The sequence below is a fragment of the Marmota monax genome, unplaced genomic scaffold, assembly GCF_021218885.2.
Source record: "Marmota monax isolate L192 unplaced genomic scaffold, Marmota_monax_Labrador192_F-V1.1 WCK01_AAM20220418_F8-fsc00014, whole genome shotgun sequence".
Lineage (NCBI taxonomy): Eukaryota > Metazoa > Chordata > Mammalia > Rodentia > Sciuridae > Marmota > Marmota monax.
In genome coordinates, this window is record NW_026695222.1 from 32650171 (window position 1) to 32676717 (window position 26547).

Genomic DNA, 26547 nt, shown 5'->3' on the forward strand with positions numbered 1-26547 from the left:
CAGCTGGAAAGTGGGGTGAAGGTGACGGTGACAATGATGGTGTCTGTGTTCACGAAGATTCACCCAAGGTGCTGAGGATGGAGACCAGCCCAGGCTGGTGGTTTCTGGTATCATCCTGTGGCACACACGCTCCGTGTCCCTCACACAGGCACCCCAGGCCCAATTCCGGTGGGCTTCCTGGAGGAAGAGGAAGAGCCAGCCGCAGCTGAGTGGCAGACCTGGGGCCAGGCTTAGATGTCCTCCCTGCAGGAAGTCTCCCACGTAGCGGGCGTGGCCACCCCAGCTTTTACCGCCCTCCCCCTCCACACTCAAGCTGGCTCCCCACCAGGTCATGTGCCTATCCCCTCCGTCCCTCTGTGTGTGACTCAGCCTGGCAGCTGGACCGAGGGTGGGAGGAGAGCATTGCCAGGGGCCGCTCGGAGCAGCTGCCTGACTGCAAAGGTCGGGGTATTGGGTTTCCCTGTTGTCCCCTCTCCCTGGGAGACAGGCACGGGACTCCAGCTCGGGAACCACCCGTCACCTGCTCCAAATCAGGGCTCGGCTATAAGGCGTCTTCTCATGGAGTGCTTCCCGCCACCGAGGGCTGAGGGCAGCCAGTGCTATTTTGGTCATTGCTATGGAGTGAGGCTCACTGAGGCCCAGCGTCCTGCTTGATGTCCCTCAGCTGGTGGGGCTGGGACCCAACCGCGGTTTGCAGAGTTCAAGCCAGCAGCCCGCCCACCCGGACACAGTGCAAGCGCGTGTGCACATGGTGTGCCAGGCAGGGGGCCCGGCGGTCCCCGTGGTCTGATTCACATCTGCCCATCACGAGCACAAGCTAGGCCGTTCACATTTGTGTACTGTTGTAATTTACATTTTCCATTTATTTTTTAAAAGGGTTTTAAAAATGATTGTATTTAAAATAATGATTTTGAAGGAGAATTATAACTTTGGGGCTTGTCTTTTCTGGAATTGGGATAATCTCTGAAAAATAAATAGCTCATCACTTGCCACATTTCCAGGAGCTCCCGTCCACTGCTCGTTACATATTCCTAGGTGTTCCAGAAGGTAGGAAGGAAACAGGGTCTGTCCACGGATCAGGAGATCAAGCCCAAGATCAAGCGGATCTTCTGATCCGCTCTGTTTCCTTGACAGTGGTGGCCAGGCCATCTCTGTGACCCACATGGGTGTAGGAACCCCTTGAGGTCGCGATCCCCACACCGACCCTCAGGTACCTGGAGACAAGCCGCGGACAAGCCCTGCTCCTTCTCTATTGCCTCAGAGACAAACTCTGCCTGAGATCCGCGTGGGGAACCGTTCTTAAACCAGCAAAGTCGGGCTCCCACCCCGGGAGGACCTCTGGGGCAGTTGGGGTCGTCTGCAGACTCCAGGCGGCTCAGGCTCCGTGACTCTGGGCTTGGTAGGTTGCCGAGGCAGGGTTCGCCCCAGTGAGTGAAGTGACGGGGGAGGTCATCTCTGGGCCGCTCTGTTCTGTTTTAATCTTTGTTGTTGTTGTTGCACCTGACAGCAGACGCCTGTCAATTCCTCGCGCACAAACGGGGCGCCACAGGGCTGGGGTGGAGCTCCGGGGCAGAGCGCTCGCCCACCGCGCGTGAGGCACCGGTTCGATCCTTGGCACCGCATGTTATTGTGTCCACCTACAACTAAGAATAAATATCAGCAAACAAGACGAAACAGACGGAGCACGACATTTCAATTCTCTGGTTGTACCCGGTGTAGAGAGGCACCATCCGTGCAGTCGTACGTGTACCACCATCTCTCCTACCCCGTACCCCTCCCCACCTCCCCTTTGCCCAATCCAAGTTCTCCCCCCATCATAGATCAGCAGCATCCACTAATCAGAGAAGACATTCAGCCTTTAGTTTTGGGGGGGATTGGCTTACTTCACTTAGCATAATCTTCTCCAACTCCATCCATTTTATTCTCTTTTAATGCCACAGTTTTATTCTCTTTTAATGCTGAGTCAAATTCCATTGTGTATATACGCCACAGTTTCTTATCCTTCATGGATTGATGGGCATCTAGGTCGGTTCCACAGTTTAGTCACTGTGAATTCAGCTGCTATAAACATTGGTGTGGCTGCGTCACCATAGTATGCTGATTTTAAGTCCTTAAAGTGGGACAGCGGGGTCAAACGGTGGTTCCATTCCCAGTTTTCTGAGGAATCTCCACACTGCTGATTTGCAGTCCCACCAGCCGTGTAGGAGTGTGCCTGGTCCCCACCTCCTGTCCAACACTTATTATTGCTTGTATTCTTGAAGATTGTCATTCTGACTGGGTGAGATGAAGTCTTCGTTTTGATTTGCATTTCTCTGATGACTAAAGATGTTGAGCACTTTTTCATATATCTTTGATTGCATGCATATCTTCTTCTGAGAAGTGTCTGTTCAGTCCCTTAGCCTGTTCACACACTGTTTTGTTTTTTTTCTGGAGTTAAGATTTCTGAGTCCTTCATATATCCTGAAGATCAGTGCTCTACCTGATATGAGTGTGGTGAAAATTTCCTCCCATTCTGTAGGCTCTCTCTTCACCTCATGATTGGTTTTTTTTTTTTCTGAGAAGAACCTTTTTAGTGTGAATCCATCCCATTTATTGATTCTTGATTTTATTTCTTGCTCTGTGGGAGTCTTGTTAAGGAAGTTGGGGCCTAACCCAACATGAAGGAGATTTCTTTTGGCAGAGACTTCTTTAGGGCTCCTGGGAATCATGGCCATAACTCTCCATCCAAGGGTGACTCAGCTGCCCACGAGGGCCAGTTAGGTAGGGTCTGTGGACTGTTAGATCTACGCAGACTTTTTAGCTATTTTTTTTTTCTTTTTTAGAAAAGGTGCATACTCGTAAAGCACATTTGGGCTGAAATCACACCCACAGTCTCTGAGTTTGGAGCCTATCGTGTCCTCAAAATGCCTTTTCAATGTATTGGCCGATGGATGACCCCACACTGCCTGGCGAGGTCTTAGGGTCCTTCCTCTCCTAATGGTCAGAGGCCTGAGGGAACAGGTCTCCTACTTTACAGATGAGAAAACTGGATTCCAAGTGGCGAATGGGCGGCTTTCAGTATTTAATACTTAAAGTTCATACTGAAGTCAGTGTCCAATGATGGGGGATTCAACCTAAATGCCAAGGTCCAGCTACTTGAGCAAGAAGGGGACGAGGATATAACAGAGAGCTGGTGTCAGCCAGCCTGCACCCTGTGACACACGAGCTGGTCATGGTGCTAATGTGGTCCACAGGACCAAGGGAAGGTCACGGAGGGGAAGAGGCTGAGAAGGACCTTGGCCCTGATCTCCTTCACCTGAAGCAGGATCTAGACCAAGGTCAGCAAATGCCTCCTTTTCCAAAGGGCCCGAGAGCTGATATCTCAGGGCTTGCAGGCCCCACCGTCTCGTGGCAACTGCTCCACTGAGCCCCCGGAGCACAAAGCAGCCATCCACAGTGGGCAAACCAAGGGCCGTGTGCCAATAAAACTTTATTTATGGACGCCGAGATCTGAATTTCATATCATGTTCCTGGGACACAAAACAGTCTTCTTTTGACTTTTTCCTCCAGCCACTTAAAAATGTAGAACGGTTCTTAGCTCACAATCTGCTCAGACACCTGCAGCGGCTGGACTGGGCAGGTGGCTGGAGTTGGCGCAGGGGAGGGGTGAGGCAGGGGAGGAGGGTGCAGGTGCAGGGTGGGGTGAGCCCCAGCTCCGCCCGCGGGCCCTGCAGACACGACCTTGACACCAGCACCCCGGCGTACCCCAAACCCACGCAGCAGAGCTCTGGGTCCTTAAAGTGAGCCGTTTTTTCAGATAGGCCCCGTCTGGCAGAGTTCTCAGAAGAGCAGTCGACAGCTCACTGGAAACCCCCAGCCCAGCCAGCCCGGGCCCTTGTCCTTCTGACTTCTGCCCCAAAGGTCACTGGTGACTTCCTCGCTGCCAAACTGTACCGGCTCCTCTGGGCCCTGTCAGGGGCGGCCGGGGGCTTTTGGAGCTGCTCACCAGCTCGGCTTCTGGGAACTCCATCTTGTCAGGGCTCCTGGGAAGCCACTCCTCAGGCGTCCCCCGCCCTCCCGCCTGCTGGGCAGCTCCTCCTGGGCCTGGCCCCCCTCCAGCAGGGGACAGAAAGCTACCTAGGGCCAGGGAGGCGTGGCCAGCAGGACCGTGGTGCAGTGTGTTCTTGAGACCCAGTGCACTTTGGTGGCTAGAGTTTTGACAACAGATTTGACATTTCAGGACTTATCACTTGACATAGATGTGGGTCCTCACTCCCCTGGTAGTGGCTACTCTTATTATTTTTTTCAGGTGAGGAACAGAGGCACAGAGAAGTGGAGTGACTTGTGTGAGGTCACGCAGCTGGACAGTGGCAGTCGTCAGGTGAGCCCGGGGCATGTGGCTCCGGGAGTGTGTCCAGGACCTCCCCACACAGCCCTGATGCCGCTCTCCCCCCTCCAGTCCCATTGGCCATCACATGGCCTTCTCCCTGCTTACCCAGGTCACTCCTCTCCCATTTTCTCACGTGGACGATGTGTTCCCGTCCTCGCGGGATCCAGTGACAGAAATCCCGACTCTTGGGGCTGATTTTACCAACATTTAGAATGTGCAGACCCTGAACCCAGCCATTTCTTTGTGGGTTACTGTCCCAGAGAAACACGGTGCCCGAGGAGAGGAGCATAAATACAGGACACTGTCCAGGATGAGAACTGGGGAGCAACCTGAGTGTCCACCCACGGGGGACACATGACAGAGTGTCCTGGGGGCCAGGTTCCAGGAGGAACAAGGGCTGCACCTGCCGACATAGAAAGAGCTGAGCTCTATTTGTGGACATGAAAGAAGCAAATTGCAGAAAAATGTGCTTTGGGCCCAGATTTATTTTTTAGGGGAGACGAATCCCAAACTTGAGCATGTTGGAAACACACTCTGTCACTGAGCCGCGTCTCATCCCCACCCCCTCCATGTATCTGAGGTGTGAAGGAGACTTAATAACAGCAAGACCCTGGTTCAGCTACGTGGAGACAAAACAGCCCGACTCTTTGGTTGGTTGGTGATCGCTTACAAAAGCTAATCCCGGGACCCAGGTATCCCACTCTTAAGAATTTGCTCAAGAAAAAATGAAGACTTGTCCACTGATGTTCGCAAGTAGCTTCACTCATGACAGCCTCCAGGAGGAGACACCCACCCGATCCTCCCAAGTTCGGGGAGGCCCGGGGGTTCAGCGCACTGTGGAGCACTACTCAGCAATAAAAAGGGACAGGCGGAGGGAGCCTGGATGACTCTGAGCGCATTATTAATGCCGAGTGAAAGAAACCAGACTCCGAGGAGTACACATGGGCCATGTGACTCCAATTAGGGCGCAGGCAAAACTAATTCATGGCGACGGACATCAGAGGGGGGGTCGCCGTGGGTGGGGGCTGGGCATCACTGGGAGGGGACCCAAGGGGAATTTCTGAGGCGATGGAAATGTTCTCGGTCTCCATTGGAGGGCTGCACACACGGGCGTGACCTTTTGTCAAATCCATCAACCCCCTGCTTCAGGTCTGCGCGTCGCTGTGAGTAAAAGTCCCCTAATCATAAAACCCGGCATGTTCCGTGCGAGTCTGTGGAGGCTGGGAACGCAGGTGATTTTCATTTTCTCCTTGGGCTCCTCTGGGGTTTCCGGGACTGGCCATGCGCACACACAGGGCTTTGGAGAGAGCAGGACAGAAGTTTTAAGGGTCACGTGGCCTGCACACTTACAGACCAGAACTCGCACCTCCTGTCGATCTTTATTTGTCTTCTGAGGAGGTTTTTCTTTCTTTCTTTTTCTTTTTTTAAGAAGGAGAGGAAGGGGGAGGCCGCGAGTGGAGGCTACCGGTGCTCCCCCGCAGGCCGGCTCCTCCGCGAAGTCCCCCTGGGTTTTCCTCCCACCCGGGCCCTGCGCGCTCTGCGGGGCTCCTGGCCGCGGGCTGGGCAGGTCCCTCTCCGTCACTGTCACCACTAAACCGTCCCGGGCTGATGGGGGGCTAAGGGGGAACCGAGAGGGCGACCTCGCAGCCCCGGGTGGGAGGCCCTGCGTGGAGTCCCGCGGCCTCTGCCCCGGGAAGGCCGGGGCGGCCGTCCCGGGGGGAGGTGGCTGCGACCTGCGGCGGACCCCAGCGCCCCGGGGCCGGGGACCGAGCTTCGCCCCCGCCACTCGCACCGTTTCCGGCTCTGGCGACACAATAGAGTCTCGCTGCGGCCCAGGAAGCGTCTGCAAAGTGCCACCCGGAGGCCGCGCGGCTCGGAGGCTGCATCGGGGACGCAGCGGGGGCGCGGGGAGCCGCGGACTCCAGGGGCCACGCGGCCGGAGGCTGGGCGGGGACCTCAGGGACAGAGCCACGCCGACGCCCCCGGAGGGGACCGCAGGGACAGGGTGCTGTGGGGTCCTGGCGCTTCTCCGCGGCCCCACTGGTAGCACCCCGAGCCCTAGCGGGCGCCCTGTTTCCTCCTCGCTCTGTGACCGCGGGCAACTTTCTTCACCTCTCTGGTCTCGGTTTCCTTTTCTACGAAATGGAAAGAGTGACGGGCCAACCTCGCAGGGGGGCTGGGAGGAGTCGGCGACTTCACAGGCAGGGCTCGGTGTCCCCTGGAAGACGCCCCGCAGGGTCGTTTTCTGTCACCAGGGCCGCCCCACAGCCCTTTAAAAACCCAGTGGGGCTGGGGCTCAGCGGTAGAGCGCCTGCCTGGCGGGTGCGGGTGCGGCCCTGGGCGCGATTCTCAGCGCCGCCTAAAAATAAATAAATGAATGAAATAAAGGTCCATCAACATCTAAAAATATATACATTAAAAAAACAAAAAAACAAAAACTCGAGTCACCAGGGCCGCGCCACCCGAGAGGCTCAAGAGGCTGAGGCAGGAGGATCGCAAGTCCAAAGCCAGCCTCAGCAACTTAGTAAGGCCCTGGGCAACTCAGCGAAACCCTGTCTCTAAATAAAAAAATACAAAAAAAAGGGCTGAGGATGTGGCTCAGTGGTGAGGGCCCTGGCTTCAATGCCGGTGCACAAACAAACAAACGAACAAACAAAAAAACCAAGTCTGATGGTGCTTTGCCCTTCAATCCCTATCAGCTGCACTTTGGATACAACCGGACAGTTCCGAGGAGGACCCTGCGCCCTCCCCACAGGCCCTTCCGACTTCCCCCTCCTCGGCTCTTCTTTCACTGCTACCTCCTCCCCGGCTCCTTGCTGCTCCTGGAAAATCACAGATTCAGCCCAACCCCAGGGCCTTTGCACTTGCCGTTTCCTCTGGCTGGAAAGCTCTTCTTTCCTTTTCAGAGCTGAGAATTTGAATCTCAAAAAATTCTCTTCAGTATTGAAATCACAGCTGAATTATCCCTTCTCCGTGGCACCTCCCCAGTCCCCCCACCCCGGGCCGTGGCATGGGCCTCCTGCATGGTTGTGTGTTTGCTATGGAAGCTTCACAGGGTTGGAACTTGGCCTTACTCCATTCACCCGTGAAGGCAGGTAGGGACAAGTTCTTCCGGGGAGTTAGGCAGGTATTGGTTCAAGTTCCGAGATGTTTTTGAGGTGCTTGTAGGATTGCTCAAGAGGATGTCAGCTAAGTACCTCCCAGGGGTCTGGAGGGATGCTGAGGAGTTCCAGCCAGGAGGCGTGCTTCTGCCTAGTTCACCCTATGCAGGATGCATCCCACAAGATGGCTTTGCCACTAAGAAATGATGACCACACCCAGTGTGGCTTCATCAGTGCCTTGAAGTAGAGCAGTCCTAGGGTTGGCTGATCAATTCAGCAACTCACCAGCAAGTGTCAAACATCTAGGTTCTTTCCATCTTTTCTTGTGATGGCACAGTCTCTCTCATGGACCCAAGATGGCTGCCACATCTCCAGACACTGTGCTCTTACAGCAGCATCCACAGGTCAGAACACAAGAGGTCGATTTCTTTCCGTCTATTCTGTTTCAAGAGGGAAGAAAATTTTCCCTGAAGCTTTCCATAGACTTCCATCAAATCTTACGGTTAGAAATGTCCTTGATTGGCGAAGACCTTAAGATTTGCCCACTGGGGAGTAGGAAGGGGTTCCTTCTCTCCAGTTTGACCTCACACGGGTCAAACCTGGGCTTTCCACAGGGCGAGGGGGAACTGTGCTTTGGTGACCAGTGGTGTCTTCTGTGGGTGTAGACGATAAAGCCTGAGTGTGCTTCTGCTGTTGGGGAGGTACCAGGAAGTGGCAGGGCCAGGAAACGGGGGGGGGCACCTCGTCTTGCTGCGAGCCTGCTGTAGGGGAAGGCCGTCACTGAGCCAAGCGCTGCACAGTGCTGGAGCGAGATAGGGTGGCGGAGCGGCCGCCGGACAGGGAGTCCAGGTCCAGACCAGGACCTCGATCTGAGCAGCCGCGGTGGAAGGAGGGTCTCCCTGGAGCCCGCGCCCGCATGCCCTGTGGCTGCCCGACTCCGCGCCCCCAGTGTCATCTGGATTCTGAGAACCGCTTCCTCGCTGGTCCCGCATACCGAGGGGGCCACCGAGGTGCCCCATGAGGGAGCAGCTCGGCACAGCTGCCCTCCGGGAGGCAGAGTGTGCGGGTTGGAATGGAGACGGGGAGGAGCCTCTCTGGGCCTTAGCTTTGCCTCTCAGCATCTGTTCCTCTTCTTCTCCCTCTTTTTTTGTGGTGCTGGGGACTGAGCCCAGGGCTCCGAACATGCCAGGCAGATACTCTACCAACCAAGCTACATCCCAGCCCCCCTAGTGCTGAGGCCCCAGTTCACCTTTGGGGACCTGTACCCACCCTCAGTCCATAAGGTTCCAGTGGGACTCACCCTTCCTTGCTAGCAGGAGACACCCGGATCAGGCCTGGTCATTCAGTCAGTGATTGAGCATGTTCCAGTCCTGGCCCCTCCGATTCAGCCTTCCAAGACAGATCCTGGAGAAAGAGGCAGTCCCTTTGAGCACCTGGATCCATCTGTGCCTGAAGCTAAATAGACATTTTACTTAGATGCACCAATATATTCCCTGTTTTGCCTGAACTTGAGTTGGGTTTCTGCCATTGCATCTTAAGGATCCTTGACAATATGGAAAAGCTACTTGAGGGATGAGTTCTGAATGTGGAAATTAGAGAGTTAAGGTTGACCTAAGAGGTGTCTTCCTGGGAGGAGAGTGGAGCTTCTTAAGATGAGGCAAAGGTCAGCCCCATGGTGCACACCTGTAATCCCAGCTACTCCAGAGGCTGAGGCAGGAGGATCACCACAAATTTGAGGCCAGCCTAGGCAACGTAGGGAGACCCTGTTCCAAAGCAAAGGGGAGGGGGGCTAAGAACGTAGCTCAGGGACACAGCACTGGCCCAGCATGCCGAGGCTCTGGTTCAACCCTCAGTGCCCAGGGGACGGGGAGTTAGGCAGGATGGGAAACAAACACTGCATCATTATTCAACAGATGCTCCTTGAGGATCGTCGATCCATTTTCTGCTGCTATAATAGAATACCCGAGGCTGGGTACTTCATAAAGAACAGAAAGTTCTTGGGCTCAAGAAGGCAGAAGCTTGCTTTGATGACAGATCTACTCAGGACACCTGGCTCACTCCTGTGGTGACAACCTGAACCACTGGGAAGCACAGAGCCCTGCCTCCCAACACTGACACCGAGGACCAAGGTCCAGCACGTGAACTTGGGGACACAGCCAGACCTCACCAAGGACCACGCGGCGGAGCTCTGGCACCTTCTCACGGTTCCGGAATCGGCTCTGTCCACGGGACCAGGCTGGGGGCGTCGAGCAGTCGCCCACGTGGAAACGACGTCACGCTGCACAAAGAAAGCCACCAACTGATTGAAAGGAGCAGCGTGGGAACTTCCGCGGGACTGCGGGAGCGGCGTCCAGGTGCAGCGTGGTCAGCAGAGGGTCCATCGCATTTGCAAATCCGAGTGCAGAGCTTCGGAGCTGGCCTTTGAGATCAGATTTGCGGCAGGTCCTGGAAGAAGGGGAGGTGCTGGGGGGTACCGCGGCCCCTCACCCTCTTCCCCCTGTTGAGTCGGGTCCGACGCCCAGGGAGGGAGTCCTGGCCAGCCCTGGACAGCTCCCGAGGTCGCTGCTGGAATCCAGGCGCCCAGGCCTGGCGGGTCTGCAGTCGGAGGCAGACACTCGCCTGCATTTTAAGCAGAGCTCCACAAGAGCCTGACTCAGGCCCAGTGGAGCGGGACAAATGAAAACTCGGGAGGGAAAGACGGATTAGTCACCGGAACAGTTCGCCTTTGAGAATGGAGCCCCCACGGTTGCCCTCCTTCCTCAGCAAGAAGTGGATGCCACCAGGGACGTGGGATAAAGCCTGGCTGGCGGGGGCTGCCACCGCGGGGGGAGGGGGGGCTCAGTGGGGCCGAGCCTGGACTCCGCTGGTGCCCTGGTTCTGTTGCGCAGGTTGTCCACTGCTGACCCCCGCGGAGGTGTGAGGCTGTGTGTGGCCCCCTCTGCGTTTTCCTGTCTTAGTACGTAAGACAGGAAACAAGGCATGACTACTACACAGACTTGAAGAGAAGACACCTCTTTCTCAGCTCAGAGATCAGCAAACTACAACCCGGGGCCACTGTTTTTATAAAGTTTTATTGGAACGTGGCCACGCCCACTCATTTACAGATTGCCTGCGGCTGTGTCAACAGTGCCACCGCAGCCTGGGCTGCACAGAAACTGTGTGATCCATAAAGTCAAAATACGCACCATCCGCCCCTGTTGGGCTCTGGTCAAGCATATGACAAGGGTCAGCCACTGGGCGCGACAGAACTCGTCCTCGTAGTCCTGTTGACAGGGAAGGGCACGCTCAGAATCTCAAGGACGGTCAGGAGCCAGCCTCAGGGGCCAGGCCACCAGAGCCACAGCCGGAGCCTTCCGAGGGATGGCGCCAGACGAGACCCAGTGACAGCCACCCTGGCCCCCCGCAGGTGTGTGCCCTCGGGCTCCTGAACACCAGGGCCTCTGAGGTCGCAGCCCCTGGCTGTGGCCTCCTACCTGCTACAGATGCACAGGGACACTGTGGAGGGCTCACGATGGCCTCGCTCCAGGGCTCTGGGGCAACAGTGCCCAGCGGAGGCGGGCAGGAGGGGAACACGGCCTTGTTTGCTTGTTCTGGTTCAAGTTCACATTGGCCATGGTGACGGTGGACCCAAGGCCCACACCCAACGGAGGGGTCACTGCCGCACAAGGGCCGGGGGCACGGCCTGGCCTGCCATCTGCTCCCCAGGCAGCATTCAGACCGGTGGCCTCTGCCACCATGAAGCCACTCAGGGGCCACCGTCCCAAGCAGCTCGGAGGGAAAGGAGGAGGAGGAGCCGCGGGGAGGCTGCAGGGCCAGCGCCGAGGAACCAGCCTCCCCCGCGGGTGCCCAGGGCCAGCTCCCGGGCCCCTTCACCTGCGGAGGAGGCCGGAGGTGGGCCCCCAGTTGCCCAGGACCAGAAGGAAGCCCCCCGGGGCAGCGCCGTGGCTGAGGGGGTTGTGCACCCCCGACACAGCCGAGTCCCACCGCCCAGAGCAGCGACGGCGACCTCGCCAAGGCCGGGCGGAGGGGGAAGAAGCAGGAGCTCGGGGGCCTTGGGTGTAAAAACGGAGAAACACATAAAAAGCAGAACGTCTCCGTCTTCATGTGCTTTTTACCACGACTATTTGGATACACGTAGATCCAAACAAATGTATGGCAGATGGACGAGAGAACACTCTGGAAATATCCCCGCGTGGGTGTCTGTGGGGAGAAGGGAGCAGAGGAGTGGGGCGGGCCAGGGAGGCAGGAGTAAGAGGGGAAGGAGGGAGAAGCCACAGGCCAGGGGCCATGCTGCCTGCCAGCCCAGCAGGGTGGCCCTCTGCCTGGTGCATCTGCTGTCCACGTCGAGAGGGGGAAGCCGCACAGCCAAGCCAAGCAGCCGGGCACGGAGCTCACTCCTGTAGTCCCAGCGGCTCCAGAGGCTGAGGCAGGAGCATCCCAGGTTTGAGGCCAGACTCAGAAATTTAGTGAGGCCCTAAGCCACTTAGTGAAGCTCTGTCTCAACATGAAAAATAACAGGGGCTGGGGATGTGGCTTAGCAGTCGAGCAGCCCTGGGTTCAATTCCCAGCACTGCACAAACAGCACCAGCAAGAAAAAAGTGTATAAGGAAAACAGATCCTACAATTCCATTCCCTAACGTGAGTGCTCTTGCTATTCACACACACACACACACGTACACACACGTACACACATATGTACACACATTGACAGTATTAGGATCACAGTCTACAGGTAATGTGTCTATTGGGAGTTTTTATTTTAATAATTTAGTACATATGATTTATATTCTACTCCTTCACTCCTCATTTCCCCCGTTGATCGTGAGCATTTTTCCTATTTCACGAAGTAGTCTTTGGGCAGACTTTCCAATGGCTAAATAACTTTCCACATTGCAGACACGCCATGCGGGATTCCAGTATTTAATACTAGTGAGAACACAGGGCTATTATAATGATGCTGCAGTGAACATCTTTGTGCATTAAAGTTTGCCAGACGGAGTGATTATTTCTGTAGTTTAGATTACCAGAATGAAAACAGGCAGGGGACATGAATGTAGGTGTGTATATATGCATGTACATATGTATTTATTTTTAAATGATTTTTTAGATGTTGATGGAGCTTTATTTTATTCATTTATTTATATGTGGTGCTGAGAATCGAACTCAGTGCCTCACACACGCTAGGCAAGTGCTTTACCTCTGAGTCACAACCCCAGCCCTTGTATATATTTATTTTTAAGGCTTTGGATGCATGTTTAAATTGGGAAACAGAATACAGACAAAAGTGCTTAAACATAAAACATAACACAAAAATTCCCATGACACACCATGCAGGTGAAGAAATAGAACATTGCCCAGGGTACAGCTGTGTACACACTTGTGATCCTGGTGACTCAGGAGGCTGAAGCAGGAGGATTGCAAGTTTGAGGCCAGCCTCAGCATCTTAGCCAGACCCTGCCTCAAAAAATGAAAATAAAATAAAACAAAAAATTAAAAGAACTGGGGAAACAGCTCAGTGGTAAAACACCCCTGGGTCTTCCCCAGCACTAAAAATCAAAGGAAGAAAGTTGCCAGACAGCAGACCCCTCAGGCCCCTGAGTCTCGAGGCCGGTGCTCCCCTCCTTTCCTGATAGATCTGCTACCCCCTGCGCACCCTGGGCGCTGTGGTGTAACAGGGCTTTGAGCTCTGTGTAAATGGACTCATCCACAAAGTGCCCTTTCCTGCCTGGCTTCTTAGCTCAGCGCTGATTCTGAAGTCCCCACCCCCCGCCACTGCGTGGAGCTGGGGGAGGCTTCCCGCCCACGTCCTCTGTTTTCTCTGAATCCAATCCGCATCAGGCTCACACTTCTGAGGACCTAACCCCGGTGGTGGGCAGGGAGCCCTGTTCCCGTGTATTTGAGCATGTTGGGGTCTGTGAGGTCTTGTTGTGACCCCAGCGTCCCGTGGAGACCTGGCAGACAGACCTGGCTCCTAATGTCCTCATCTGCCCCAGGAGGAAGCTGAGGCTCTGAGGGAGGGGACCGTGAGGGTGGCCCTCTGCCCGTTTCCACCACGAGAGGAAACACGAGTGTCCGCTGCTCCGTCCGGTTATCCTAAAGTGACCAGGGAGCTCTGTGAGCAGCTGGGAGTGACCGTCGATGACACCCGTCCTTGTGGGCTCACGGCCTGCCCAGCCCTGGACGCTGTGTGGCCGGGCCTCGCCTGTTCTCTTCTCCAGCACGTCCCCTCCCCACATCTCCCCCAGGCGCGGCTTCAGCTGTCTCCTGACGATGCTAAGGTGACGTGTCTGGGCCACCGCTCCCGAGCCCACCCAGCGCCTCCACCCGACATCTAAGTTGACATCCAACGCCTCCCCATCTTCCCCACCCACGCGGTCCCGTCCTGGTGGGTGCCCAGCCCAGCCTTCCAGGCCTGCAGACCCACGCCTGGAGTCGCCTGTGACCTCTTCCACCCTGGGGTTTGGAGCCCACCCGTCAGTCAGCGCCGTCATAGCGTGGACGGCTGCGGTGCCCTCCCCAAGGGTCTCCCCGCTTCCGACCTGGCCGTCTCCTATTCCTGGGTGTCAGACTGCCCCATCCACAAATTGGCGGGAAAACCGGTGTAATTCCAAATCAGTTTTGGAGGGAGACGGGATCGTGTGTTTTAAATCGTCATCTTGAGAGCACTGAGGCCGGGAAGGGCTATGGTAAAAGGCGGCAAAGCGGCACAGCAGGCAGAGGGGCAGATGCAGACGGAGCTGCCTGTCGTGTCTGTCACGTCAGCAAGGGCTCAGCGTCGCGTCCCCGGCTGCTCAGGCCAGGGTGGGCAGCCCTCAGCCCCCGCTCTCAGCGTGGAGCCTGAGTGTCCGGGGAGCCTGTCTCCGGGGAGCCCCAGGATCCTGTTGGCACCTCAGGCAGAGTCCTTCCCCTGTTGAGAGCCTCCCGCCTCCTGGGGCCACCTCCAGGCTGTTCCCTGGCCTCCTGCTGGCCTTCCCTGGCCGCCCCAGCCTCCTGCCCTGTGCTGCTGTCCTCCTGCAGGCCCACCTCTTGCTGGGGATGTCACCTCCTCGCCCCCTGGAATGCTGCCCCAGCCCTCCCGGTCATCCCACTCGTTTCTTGTCCTTGACCTGGTGGACCCGGCCTTTTTACGGTTTCTACCGACGACGGACTCTCTTCCCCAGGACGCCCGCCGCTCCGACGTGCTTCGTCTGTTTTGCTCGCTGGTCTCCTGGAGCCTGGGGGGAACCACACGTTCATGGGGAGGGTTTTCTCCACGGGGAGCCCGTGAACTTGGGGTTAGTTCATTCCTTCCCTCATTCAGCCACAGCTTCCCGCCTGGCACTGCCCCAGGGTGCGGGGACAGGATTCCCACAGCCACCTGTGTCACCTGCGGGGTAGAGCCCTGTGGCCTGGATTCAGGTCAGACACACCAGGGTGGCCAACTTCTGACCAGGGAGGCGGGAGCAGAAGTGACTCACGAAAGTGTCTGCTCTTCCGCAGGACCGCCGTCCCGTCCCTTCCCTTTTCTCTTCCTGCTGGCTGGTTTGTGGCGCCCATGTGGCCATCTTGGCCGTGGTGAAGATGGCTGAAGCCCCAAGCTGGAGGGTGCGGGGGATCCCACACGGTGGGGCCTCCGTACCTGTCCTAGGTGGCTTAGACTTGGGTGCAACATGAGGACAGGAACTTCCTCTGCACAGAATCCTCACTGTTTGGAGTGGACGCCCTCTAGCCTCTGTCCCCACGCAGTGACCTTCCCCCAGCTCTTGTCTGTTTTCTCATCAGTAAACCAGGGATGACCGCCATCACAGTTGCCATGGAGGGCAGGCGGGACGAGAGCTCAGGGTGGGTCTGGGGCCCCTGAGCACGGGGAGCACTCCCAGGGAGCGTGACTGTGGCTGGCACTCCCCGCTCTCCCCTAAGGATGGGATCCGTGCTGGAAATCTGGAAGCCGGCCCGAGCCCGAGTGGCGTTGGAGAGGGTGTGGCTGTTTGTGTTTCTGCTGGCCCAGAGGACTCTGTCGGCTCCCAGTCAGTCTCCGTGGGCACTGCCAGGTGTCTGGATTGGGACTGCACAGCCCTAATTTTGTGCTTTCAGTCCAGGAAACAAAATGGAAAAAGAAAAGAAAAACCCAGACACATGAGTGTGTGTCCAGCATTGTCTGCTGAAACCATCTGGCCTTGCTGGCTGCGAATTTCAAGACGCACCATCCAGGTCGATCTCTGCCCTCGACTCATGTGCAGAATTCACCTTCTGTGCACCACTGTCTTTCCGAGCTCTTTTCTTCTCCTTTACCCCCCAACCCAACCTTCGGTTTATGAACCTGGGTCTTTGCTCCACTGGGAAAGGGACCCGGTGGAGATCGCACCCCCTGGGACATCTGCATCTTAAAAGAGAAGCAGAAGCAGAGCTTCTGTGATGGTCCAAACCGGGAAGTTATTAATAATTATGCTGAGACAACAGCCTGCTGTGGGGTTGTCTGTCTCAGGCAAACTGGGGTGTGCGCTCGGCTGTCCATACGGGGATCGTTGCTCTAAGTGGGGAGCAATCCACAGAAGGGGATGGACAGTGATTAGGAGGCTTTTGCTGCATCTTGGTAGGGTCTCGTCAGGGGATAAGGAACTGTCTGAGGTTTCAACTGACTTAAATGACAAGGAAAATTACAACACAACAGGTCCAGAGGCAGGCGGTTCCACGTGGGTTAATTCAGGAGCTCGGTGACACCACAGCTACGGGTTCTGTCCCTCTGTTATTCTGCATCTTCCATCAGTCAGCACTGTCCTCCCTGATGGTCTCAGACCCAAGTGGCCAGCACACTCTGGGCATCTGGGCTTCACTGCTCAGAACAGCTGACAATCAACCAAGGGTCAGCAGCACTCGAAGCACTTTAGATCTGGGAAGTCTTTTCATCTGCACAACCACCCTGTGAGGGAGGAACTCATCTGCCCCGTTTTACAGACCAGGATCATTGCGGCCTGGAAAGGTGAAGTCACCTGCATAAAAACCACACAATTAGGAAGTGGTCGGGCTGGGACTGGAACCCAGCAGCTGGTTTCTAGAGCACAAGACTGTCCACGGATTGGCTGAGAAGGCACGCATGCCAATGACAGAGGGGCAAAGTCCCAGCTCTATTCCCAGTGTTTTGTGGCACCAATATGATTTGGCAAAGCTCTGGATTCCAGCTTCATCTGATATCTATCAAGCTCCAATCAGATCTGGAACCACAGCCCTTTGGAGAGAGAGCTGCTTCCAACAGCAGGGCTATCTTTGGGAGGTTGTTTCTTTCCTTCCTTCCTTCCTTCCTTCCTCCCTCCCTCCCTTCCTTTCTTTCTTTACTGGGAATTGAACCCAGGGGCACTTGACCACTGAGCCACATCCCCAGCCTTATTTTTTATTTTATTTAGAGGCAGGGTCTCACTGAGTTGCTTGGTACCTCGCCATTGCTGAGGCTGGCTTGGAACTCGCGATCCTCCTGCCTCAGCCTCCTGGGCTGCTGGGATTACAGGCGTGGGCCACTGTGCCCGGCTTGAAGAGGGGCTGACGCCGGCAGTCAGAGGCGGCTCTACTGGACTATCTGGAGGAGAATTATATTTCCATCTGAAGCAATGAAGCTAGGTCCGTGTGATCAGCCTTGGGTTCCGCTGTCCAGCTGTTCTGTCCAGTTCCAAGGCCAGTGGGGCCACTTCCCTCTTCTTAGAAAGCTGTTCTAGGTGCTCAGAGTGGGGGTGGGGAGCCTGATATACCAAGAACTCATTTGCATGTGGAAAATGACTGACACCCCTGGGCAGCCAGCAGCTCACTGGGCACCTGGGGAAAAGTCCCTCCCCACCCCCTGCTTTCTCCTAATTAACTTTTCTTGTAGGGGAAGCTTAGGGAGAGGCTTGCAGTCCCAAGGCCACGGAACCTGACAGGGTCTTGTCGGGAACAAGGAACTGACTGAAGTTGCCAAGCAGCGGAGTCTTCTCCCCCACAATGTGAAACTCGTGAAGCCAGACGCATCGGCATTTCCCAGCCTGAGTGAGGAGCGTGGCAACGGGCTCTAAAATTGTCCCCAGGAGACTCTCCCTCTCCTGTCAGCACTCCCCTCCCCCAGCTGAAGGCTTCTCCTTTTCTGTCTTCACCTTTTCCTACCTCACTGTTGTTTTATGACTTTCCCGGCTGCAGCCTGGCCCAAGCCCTGCCCTGAGAGATCACGCCCGGGACCCAGGGGCTGCCCACCAGAGTCCTGGAGCGGGTGGCTGGGGTGACGGGGAAGGAGAGAGAAGAGGTCAAGGCTGAGGCAGGGACAGGGAAAGAAAGTCCCCCCCTTGGGCTTGTGGAGCTGCTCTGTGCCAGGATCAGCTGGGGGCCCACTGATCCCAGCAAGAGTGGGGACCCTGGGTAACGGGGCCCGGGGTGGGCAGTGACCTGAGCCTGTCTCCCAGCACGTCCTCTGTGGGCCTGAGGGAAGCCAAGGATCTGGTTTATTTGTTGTTTATTTGGTTATTCCCCTTCGTCCCCTGCTCTGGACTGAAGGGCGGGACCTACTGGTTGTCTTTACTGTGGTGCCCTCGCTGGCGCACAGTAGGTGCTCATTATGTACCTGCCGAAGGACAGAAGCAACTGGCTAAGTCCTTTTAGTCCACCGTCCCCTGCTGGAGTCACAAGGGTGCCGAGGGCCTGAATGCGGTGGGCTGTCCCCTCTGCAGTCTGGGCATGTCCCCCAGGCCCGGCAGCAGACGCCTGTGGCACACGCTTTAGGTGTCCCCCAAGTCGATCCCTTCTTGCTTGACAGCAGAGCCCCGAGTTGTTCTGGCAGCCACGGCCCAGGAATGAAGCAGGTCTGATCTAAGTCAATGGTGGCAGGCTTTGCTCTCCGTCAGGGAACATGCAAGAGTGGCCACATGGCCCAGCTCTGACCTGCTGGGGCCTTGAGGCTCTTCCCTGATAAGACAGGCACAGAGCAGTCAGCAGGGCCTTTGTCCTTGTCCTTCTTGCCATGGACTTGCTGTGTGAGAAGGCAATGGTGCCCTTTCAGCAGCTATCTTGTGACTCTGAGGCCCCAAACCTGGGGAGAAAAAGCCTCCGTGATGGGCACAGCAGGGTCAGAGGTGACTTGATGTTGTCACCAAGTTCTGAACCCACCTTAGGAATACACCTCTTCTAGACTCTTGCTAAATAAGCAATGTCCTGTCTTAAGCCATCAGTAGCCCGTTTCTCCTCCTTGCAGCCAAATGCATCTTAATGGATCAGCACTCAGCCCTCCCCCCACGCACTCCAGGCTCTCCACATCACTCAGGGATCCTGCAGCAACCTTCCATGGAGGCCCTGACGCTCTCAGTTCACAGAGGAGGCCCACGGGCACCAGCCAGCCTTAAGCATCTGATTAAAAGCTGTATCATCTTTCAGAGGAGGATGGGGAAAAATCCCAGAGGAACCCAGGGAGTGAGAGGGTGGGCAGGACACGGGCACAGGCCCAGGATGGTCTCAGTCACAGTGTGGGAAGGTCCAGACATTCTTTTTGGGGGCGTGGGTCAATTCTTCCGCGAAACATGGGATTTTGGTGTGAATTTGACACTAGCCCTCCCTGGCTGAGAAGGGGACTGACATCCGCTGAGCACCTACTGTGTGCCAACAGTTTGTGTAAGGTTCTTTATCAGTGGTTCTCGACAGGGGGCAATTCTATCTCCCAGGGGACAGCGGGCAGTATCTGGGGATGGTTTTGGCTCCCACACTGGGGAGGGGCACTACTGGCCTCTAGGAGGTACAGTACGCTGCCTATTGTCCTAGAGGCACAGGACGTACCCCGACAACAGTTATCTGACTTCAAACGTCAACAAGGCAAGGTTAAGAAGCTCTGTACATGTGTACAGTGTGGTCTCCCAGACCCCCTCTTTACAAACTGGAAAACTGAGGCTCAGAGAGGCATTAGGACCACCCCAAGGTCACACAGCAGAGCTGTTCCAGAGCCCTTTACCACTTTGTGAGGAATCCAGGGAACAAAAGGCCAGCCACCTTTGGACACAACTGGTTCCAGGACCCACACCCGAGGGCTCACCACTGACCCCCTTTCCTCAGTACACCTTCAGGCACCCCAAGGCCAGATGGGATGCACCTGCTCTGGGAGGGCAGAAGTCACCATTCTCTCCTGTGTCTGTAGGCACTTGCAGTGTCTACCCTGAGGCCACCAGGAGAACAATCCTAGGCATCTGGAATCGAGATAAATAAGCAATAATGTTCCTGCCCCGAAGATGATTATAGTTCAGAGGTGGCTATTACGTGATTCAGCTGATCTACCTCAGAGAAAATACAGTCTTCAGCTGGCAACTGGGCGGTCAGTGGTGCACGGGCAGCTCAGAGAGGGGTCAGGCCCAAGGGCAGGTCACAAATGCAGTAGTGATTAAGAACAAACGCTGGCAGAGAACTTTCTAGGTGCTGAGAGCTGTTCAAGTACTTCCCACTGACCGACAGGCCCTAGGAGCTGGGTGCCACCCCTACGCCCATTGCACTGAGGGAAACACTGAGGACCCTGATGCTGGACCCAGCCTGGCCAGCAGTTAGCCAGGGAGGGGCTGGGTGGAGCCTGGGGGCTCTGGGTCCTGGGCCCCCTCTTTCCTCACCTGCCTGTCAAGTGGTTCCTTTTATTATCAAGGTCACATTAGACTAGAAGCTGGGATTTCCCAAGGTCTTATCCCGGTGGGGTGCAAGGGAGGAGGAGGGGGCAGGGGACAATGTCTTCTGGGAAAGGTGGGAAGGGCAAGGGTCCTGGAGCAGAGAAGTTCAGACACAAGAGAACAAGGAGGGAAGAGAGAAAAAGAAAGGGAAAGAAAGGAGAGCCAGCTGCTCAAGGTCGTGGCAGGCCCCAGGGCACCCAAAAGGCCCGGGAGTCACCTCCCTGCAGTGGCCGCCCCTCTTGCCCTCTTCCGTCCCGGGGCGGCGGGGACGCTCGTGGGGCGAGGGCGCTGGCTGGTGCAGCTCGCCCGTCACTGTCGCCGCCCGCCCTGCGTGGTGTGCCCGCGCTCAGGAGTGTCGCGCGTAGCCTGCGGCGGGGGCGCCACGCGGCGGGGCGCGGAGCCGGACCCCCGCCTCCCCGGCTCCGCGGGCCCTTCCGGAGGTTCCCGCGCGCGCCCCGCTGAGCTTCCGACGTCGGCGCCGGGCGCGCGGCGCGTCTCCGGGGCCCGCGCGCGCCGAGCGCCTCTGCGGCGGGAGCGCGGCGTGGCACTTGGCAGACGCTCCCTGGCGGCGGGGGCGGCGGCGGCCGAGTCTGCGAGCCCCTCCCGCGCCCCGCCCCCGCCGCCGCCGCGGCCGCTCCGAGCCGGCCGCCCGCGCGCCCCGTCCGGGATGCGGCGCCTGGACGCCTGAGCCCTCGGCGCGAGCTCGGCGCGGGAAGCAGCGGCGCGCGGCCGGGAGGATGGAGGGACCCAGCGGCAGCGACCCCGGCGGCGACGGGGCCGCGGACGGCGCCCACCCCGACCCCCGGGCCCCCGGCGCCGCCGCGCCCGGCCCCGGCCCCGGCTCGTGCGCGGCCGCCCGCGAGTCCGAGCGCCAGCTGCGCCTCCGCCTCTGCGTCCTCAACGAGATCCTGGGCACCGAGAGGGACTACGTGGGCACCTTGCGCTTCCTGCAGTCGGTGAGTCGCCGCCGCCGGCCCCGCCGCCCCGCCACCTGTGGCCCGGCCGCCGCGCCGAGGTCGCCTCGGGCTCGCCGCGCTGCCCTTTTGTCTTTTTCGACCCCTCCGCGCCTTTCACATAGTTTAAAATTAGTTACCTCCGCGGGCTGGGGCTCGGGGACCCCGCGCCGCCGCCGGCCAGCGCCGCGTTGGCCGGGGAACAACTTCGCCGCCCGGTGCACCCGCGACTGCTCGGTGGGACAGATGGCCCAAGCCCCGGAGTCCAGCGTCCCCGGCGCCGGTGGAGGGGATGAAACCCCGAGGAAGCTCGGGGATCCACAGAGCCCCAGGGGACCGTCCCGGCACGGCGCGCGATTTTGCGGGAGCTTCGGGGAGAGCCGGTTTCTAACCGAGGGCTCCCAGTCGAAGCTCTGAACTGTCCTCCCACCCCCAAGTTTGCAAAGCCACACTGTGAAATAGCAGCGAGCGCTCGCCGTGGGCCAGGACCTTACGTGTGTCTTCAGCAGGCTTAACCTTTGCAAGTGGCTCATGAAGTAGGGGCGACTTGTTACCCTCTTTGTAAGATTGGGAGAGTTTAGCTCCAGAGAGGTTGGACAACTTGCCCAGGATCACACAGCTGGTTAAGTTGGGGATGTTGGGCTTCCAGGGCAGTCCCAGCTAGGGCTTTAAACTCCCATTCGAAGCTCCCTTTCTTTTTTCTTCTGGTGGTGGGGGGCGGGGGAGGAAGAGGCCACTTCCCTACCCTCCTAGGAAGTGAGAAAAGTGGCCAGGGGTGGTGGGGGTGGGACGGCAGAGCCTGGATGGAAGTTAGAGACTCCAGGGCTTTAATCTCCAGGCCTCCTGCTGGGTCCTCATTTACTCCCAGTCTGGGCTCTAGGAAGTCTTAATCCTAGTTTAGGGAGGGCTGGTGCCGGGCTGGTGGCAGCTCCCAGTCTCTGGGGTGAAGAGGGACCTTCCAGGGCGGTTGGGGTGCAGTGGAGGCTGTGTGAGAGCACGGTTCCCACTCAGGGATGCTGGAGCGCTGCAGCCCTTCTCCCTGTGAAAGGCCCTTGAGTAGGGGGAGGGGTTTGTGCACAGGTACTGCAAGCCCTTTGGCCAAAGGACCCTTCTAGAAATGACTGTAAGAATAAGGCAGGTTGGCTGTCTTTCCCATCTCTCCCTGTCACAGTTCATACACACACACACACACACACACACGCACACGCACGCACACGCACGAGTCTCTTCATTTGAAGCTGGCAGTTTCTGAATTAAAGATGCAGCAGCCTTGGCATTGCTAAGCAATGTCAGATTCTAGGGAACTCCTCACTTCTCCCTGTGAGCCACTCCCTGCTCCTTAGTCTGGAAGAGAAACAGGAAACAAACCAATTTTTATATTAATGGGAAAGAAAATATACTGCTCCCTCCCGCGCCCTTGCTTGATGGTGCCGTTCGTTTCAGACCAGATATAGAGTGTGTTGTGTTGACTGTGGTTTTAGATTGTCCACGTGTGGAGTCCCAGGAAGCTGGAATAATGGAAATTGATTGGAGTCAACATTCTTGATATGGAAGAAAGGGTCCCTTGCGCACCGTGTCCGGGATGCTCTGAGCACCTCTCGTTTGCCCATCGCAAGGCCTTTTCTGCCTCGTCTTCCCCACCTGTAAACAAGAGGCCGCGAATCTGGTTTTCTTTGCTGCCTGTCCTTTTGTGTGCCCCCAAGCTGGTGCCAGGAGCAGACTGATTGTGTAACCTGAGCAGCCAGACCTCGCTTGGGAGCCAGGGGCCTCTCCTTTGCCCTTTGGGAATGGCCCCTCGGTGGCCTTTCATCTTGGAACCTGGGGCTTAGCGCTGCAGGGCTCTCCTGGCAGCGGGCTGGTGTCCTGCGGGTTGTGCTCGTCTCCTGCTGCCCTCTGTCCCCTCAGCCTTTACACTTGCTAAGGGATCCCCTGCCTCCTGGCATGGAGGGCTGTGGGGCTGTCCCTGGCTGCTCTCAGATCCACGTGGCAGAGGCAGGCCTTACAGGGCCACCCTGGCCTTCTTGTGTGCCAGGGGCACGAAGCCTGCCCTGAGCGCCGTGGGAGAGGTGGGGAAACTAGGCCTGGGCCCTCGAGGAGCAACATCCAGCCCAGGTGACAGAATCCAAGTCTGCCAGGTGTGGTGGCACACACCTGGAGTCCAGCACCTCGGGAATCTGAGGCAGGAGCATCGCGGGTTTGAGCCCAGCTCCAACAACTTAGTGAGATTCTGTCTCAAAATAAAAATAAAAAGGCTGGGGATGTAGCTTGGTGGTAGAGCGCCTCTGGGTCAATCTCCAGGACTGCAAAAAGCAAAACCCACCACCAACAACTAAAGTCCAAGTCCAAGGCCGGACTCCAGAGCCAGGCTGCCCAGGTGGAGTCCTTGGACTTGTGACCTCAGGCAAGCTGGTGTCGTCTTTTTGAGTCTTGTTTTCCTTATCTGTTGGGGGTGGTGATGGGTCCTGAGTGACAGTTTTATGAGAGGATAAGTCAGTATAAAGCCTGGAGCAGGGCCTGCCAGGCCGTAAGACTCTAGTTATTGCTGTTATGTGATGACTGAGCAAATCGCACAGAGGACCCGGGCAGGGTGGTCAGGGAGGGCTACCTGGAGGAAGCTGGTCTGAGGACTTGAAGGAAGACGGGCTTGGAGCCAGTTTCCTTTTGACCTCCTCAGGCCGCAGGACCCAGCGATCTCGTGGTCCCGGGCCTGGGCTCCGCGGTTCCTCTGGAGATTCCCTGCCTCCCCCTCCTTCAGTGCTGGACCTCGCCCTCCCACGGCCCAGGGGTTGCTGTCTTGGGGTTTGAGAGTCAAGGGAGGGCAAGGACAGCCCTCTCACGGAGACGCTGGATCTGGCTTGGGGACACCACAGAGGGAGATGGTGCCGGGGACTTGACTCAGGACCCTGGGTTACGCCTTCTGGAAGCCTGGCCGCGTGGGGCACTCCCTGTGTGCTGGTGGACAGCACCAGGCAGGATGGTGACGGACACTTGCTCCCCACTGGGCCCTGCACCTGTGAGCTTGTTTACTCTTCCCTGTCGACAGATGAGGAAACCAAGGCAGAGAGCTGCCCTGGTCACCTGGAGAGTTGCTGCGGGTCCCAGTGCCCATGGCCCTAGCCGCCCCCCTACCACATCCGGCTTACAGTAAGGGCCGGCCGTGGCCTGAGAGCTGTTAGGGAGGCAGAACAGGGTTGGAACCCAGCCCGTGTGACCTTCACCTTCTTGGGCCCCTTCCTGTCACTTCCCCTCTGTGATGCCTGTGCTGTCTTCCGCAGAGTGGGGACAGCTGTGAAGTGTGTCAGGCCGCCTGTCTCCTCTGCGCCCGGGTCTGTTCGCGGCATGAGTTGTGGGTGGCCCCCCGGAGCCAGGATGCTGCTGTGCGAGCCCTGCCCCCCACACTGACCACAGGCCACCTGGGCAGATGGCCACTGCGGTGTGCCTCAGTTTCCTGGTCTGTGCCACGGGCGCCCTGCCTCACCGGGTGTCATGCAGCATGGGTGGCCTGAGGTCAGAGACCCCAGGACGCTGCCAGGCACATGGGGTGCTGGGGTGCCCGGTGGCTTTCTTGGGGATGTGCAGCAGTGGGGGCCACATGAGGTCTCTTTGGGGCTCCTGACTCCGGCTTCAGGAGGAGACTGAGTCTGGGCCCTGCCTGTTGGTGGGGTTGCTTTGGAGTCCCTGCCTGTGAGGGGAGGCTCAGGGCCAGGGGCTTGGGGGCCCCATGGTGGGCGTGCCAGCTGGGCAGGGACAGGAAGAGGGCAAGCATGGGCGGGGCCGTCAGCAGCCTCTGAATGGCTCCCCTGGCTGGGGACAGAGACCTGTTGCTCCCAGGCACCCAGAAGGAACTGGCCGGCCTGGCCGCTGTGGGACAGAGACCTGAGCAGGAAGCTCCCAGAACGTCTGGTTCTGCTTTTGGAGGGCGGAGGCCCACGGTCCGGAGCTCTGCTGCCCAAACCAGAAGCTGCAGTGTTGCTTCGTCCCTTTTTTTTCTTTAAGAAGATTCTGCTCTCCCCGTCTCACCCAGGAGCCCGGCAAGGGCACATCTTTGATTCTAAAGTCACCAAGTCAGAAAGATCACCTAGTGACTGGGGGGATTTTCACGTGGTGGTGCTTGGAACAGGGGTATGAAGTGGGGGATGCAGACCCACTTTGGAAAGGAATCAGTGATCATGATCCTAACTTGTAAGGTTCAAGAGCTTGAAGAGGTCGGAGCGATGTGCATCGCATGGAGAAGGGCCAGGGGGAGGGAAAAAGGAAAAAACGTGCAAAGAAATTTTGCTTACTTAAAATTTCTTTGAATTTTTAAATATCCATTTTGTATAAAATGCATATGTGTACAAATTCATTTAAAAAGAAACGCCAACAGAAAGAAGTGTCACTTTTGGCACAGCTATGAGATGAAGACAGTGATGATGACAATAACTTGCTAACACATTTGCAAGCCCTGGGCAAGGCATCTCCTATGGATCAACTCAGAAGTACACATGTTCTTGTGCTTCCCATTTTACAATTGAGACAAAGACACAGAGAGGCCAGGTCGCTTTTCCAAGATCACACAGCCTGATGAAGCTGGCTGCATAGCCAACACTTCTCTACTGGTCTGAACTGCTCTGACATGAGTCTGGGCTCAGGAGCAAAATTACTGCCCTTGGGAGACTGTCCGGATGCCCGAGTGGGCAATAATTAAGCCAAGGTCCAAATTATCTCAGTTTTAGGTTGCCAGGGAGCCTGGACCAGGAAGTCATGAAAATGTTTTGATGATAAAAACCAAGTGCGAGGGCTGGGCCGTGGCTCAGAGGTAGAGCGCTCTCCCAGCACGTGTGAGGCCCTGGGTTCGATCCTCAGCACCACATAAAAATAAATAAATAAAGATTGTGTCCACCGACAACTAAAAACAAATCATAATATAAACCAACCATGTGTGAGTGGGTGAGGGGGGCCCCATTCTGTGTGCACACGGCAGACAGAGCTGTGGACAGGTCACCCACAAAGCTGGTAGGTCCTCTGCTGTGCGTGAGAACGGCCCTCGCTGGGCAGATGTGGGCCTTGTCCTCAGGCAGCGGAGACGCGGTGCCAGCATCTGAATGAGCCGGGTGTCCAGGCGCACACTGGGGCCCTTCACCAACGTCCTGGCAGCCCTTTATCTGTCACTTTGGGAAGAGATGGATGGCGTTGGTGTTCCTGGTTGTGAGACCTCAGGGCACCTCTTTCTGGAGAGTGCCCCTCTGTCAGGCCAGCGAGCTGAGCACCTGTGGGCTGGGCCCTGCCTCAGGAGAGGCCCACGTCCTCCCCGCCCCCAGCTCAGTTGGGTGGTTAGATGTGTGAGGCAGGCCAGGCGGCGGGGCACCACTTCCCTGAGTTTTGTGATTTCTTGTCCCCAGCAGGAAATGCCCTCCAGGTGGGACGAGGTGGGCTGACCCTCAGGCCAGTGTGTCCCCCCCCAGCCTGTTCCCTGGGCACTGGGTGTGGTCAGAGCTGATTCTTGCCCCAGAGTT

The 26547-nt window shown here is 57.2% G+C and overlaps 1 protein-coding gene and 1 long non-coding RNA gene across 2 annotated transcripts in view; one reads left to right on the plus strand and one right to left on the minus strand.

Annotated features, from left to right (window-relative positions):
* Positions 1-4357: 4357 nt before the first annotated feature.
* On the minus strand, positions 4358-20377 carry LOC131423779 (uncharacterized). The gene is made up of 3 exons (XR_009225831.1): positions 9638-20377; positions 8771-8874; positions 4358-5666 (listed from the first exon to the last, which is right to left on the minus strand). It is a non-coding gene; the product is annotated as an uncharacterized LOC131423779 (long non-coding RNA).
* Positions 20378-20821: 444 nt separating this feature from the next.
* Prex1 (phosphatidylinositol-3,4,5-trisphosphate dependent Rac exchange factor 1) overlaps positions 20822-26547 on the plus strand; it is a 136552-nt gene continuing 130826 nt past the window's right edge. The window contains exon 1 of the mRNA XM_046432975.2: positions 20822-21055. Within this exon, the coding sequence (XP_046288931.1) occupies positions 20837-21055 (219 nt within the window). The 5' untranslated portion in view covers positions 20822-20836. The remainder of the gene's footprint in view (positions 21056-26547) is intronic.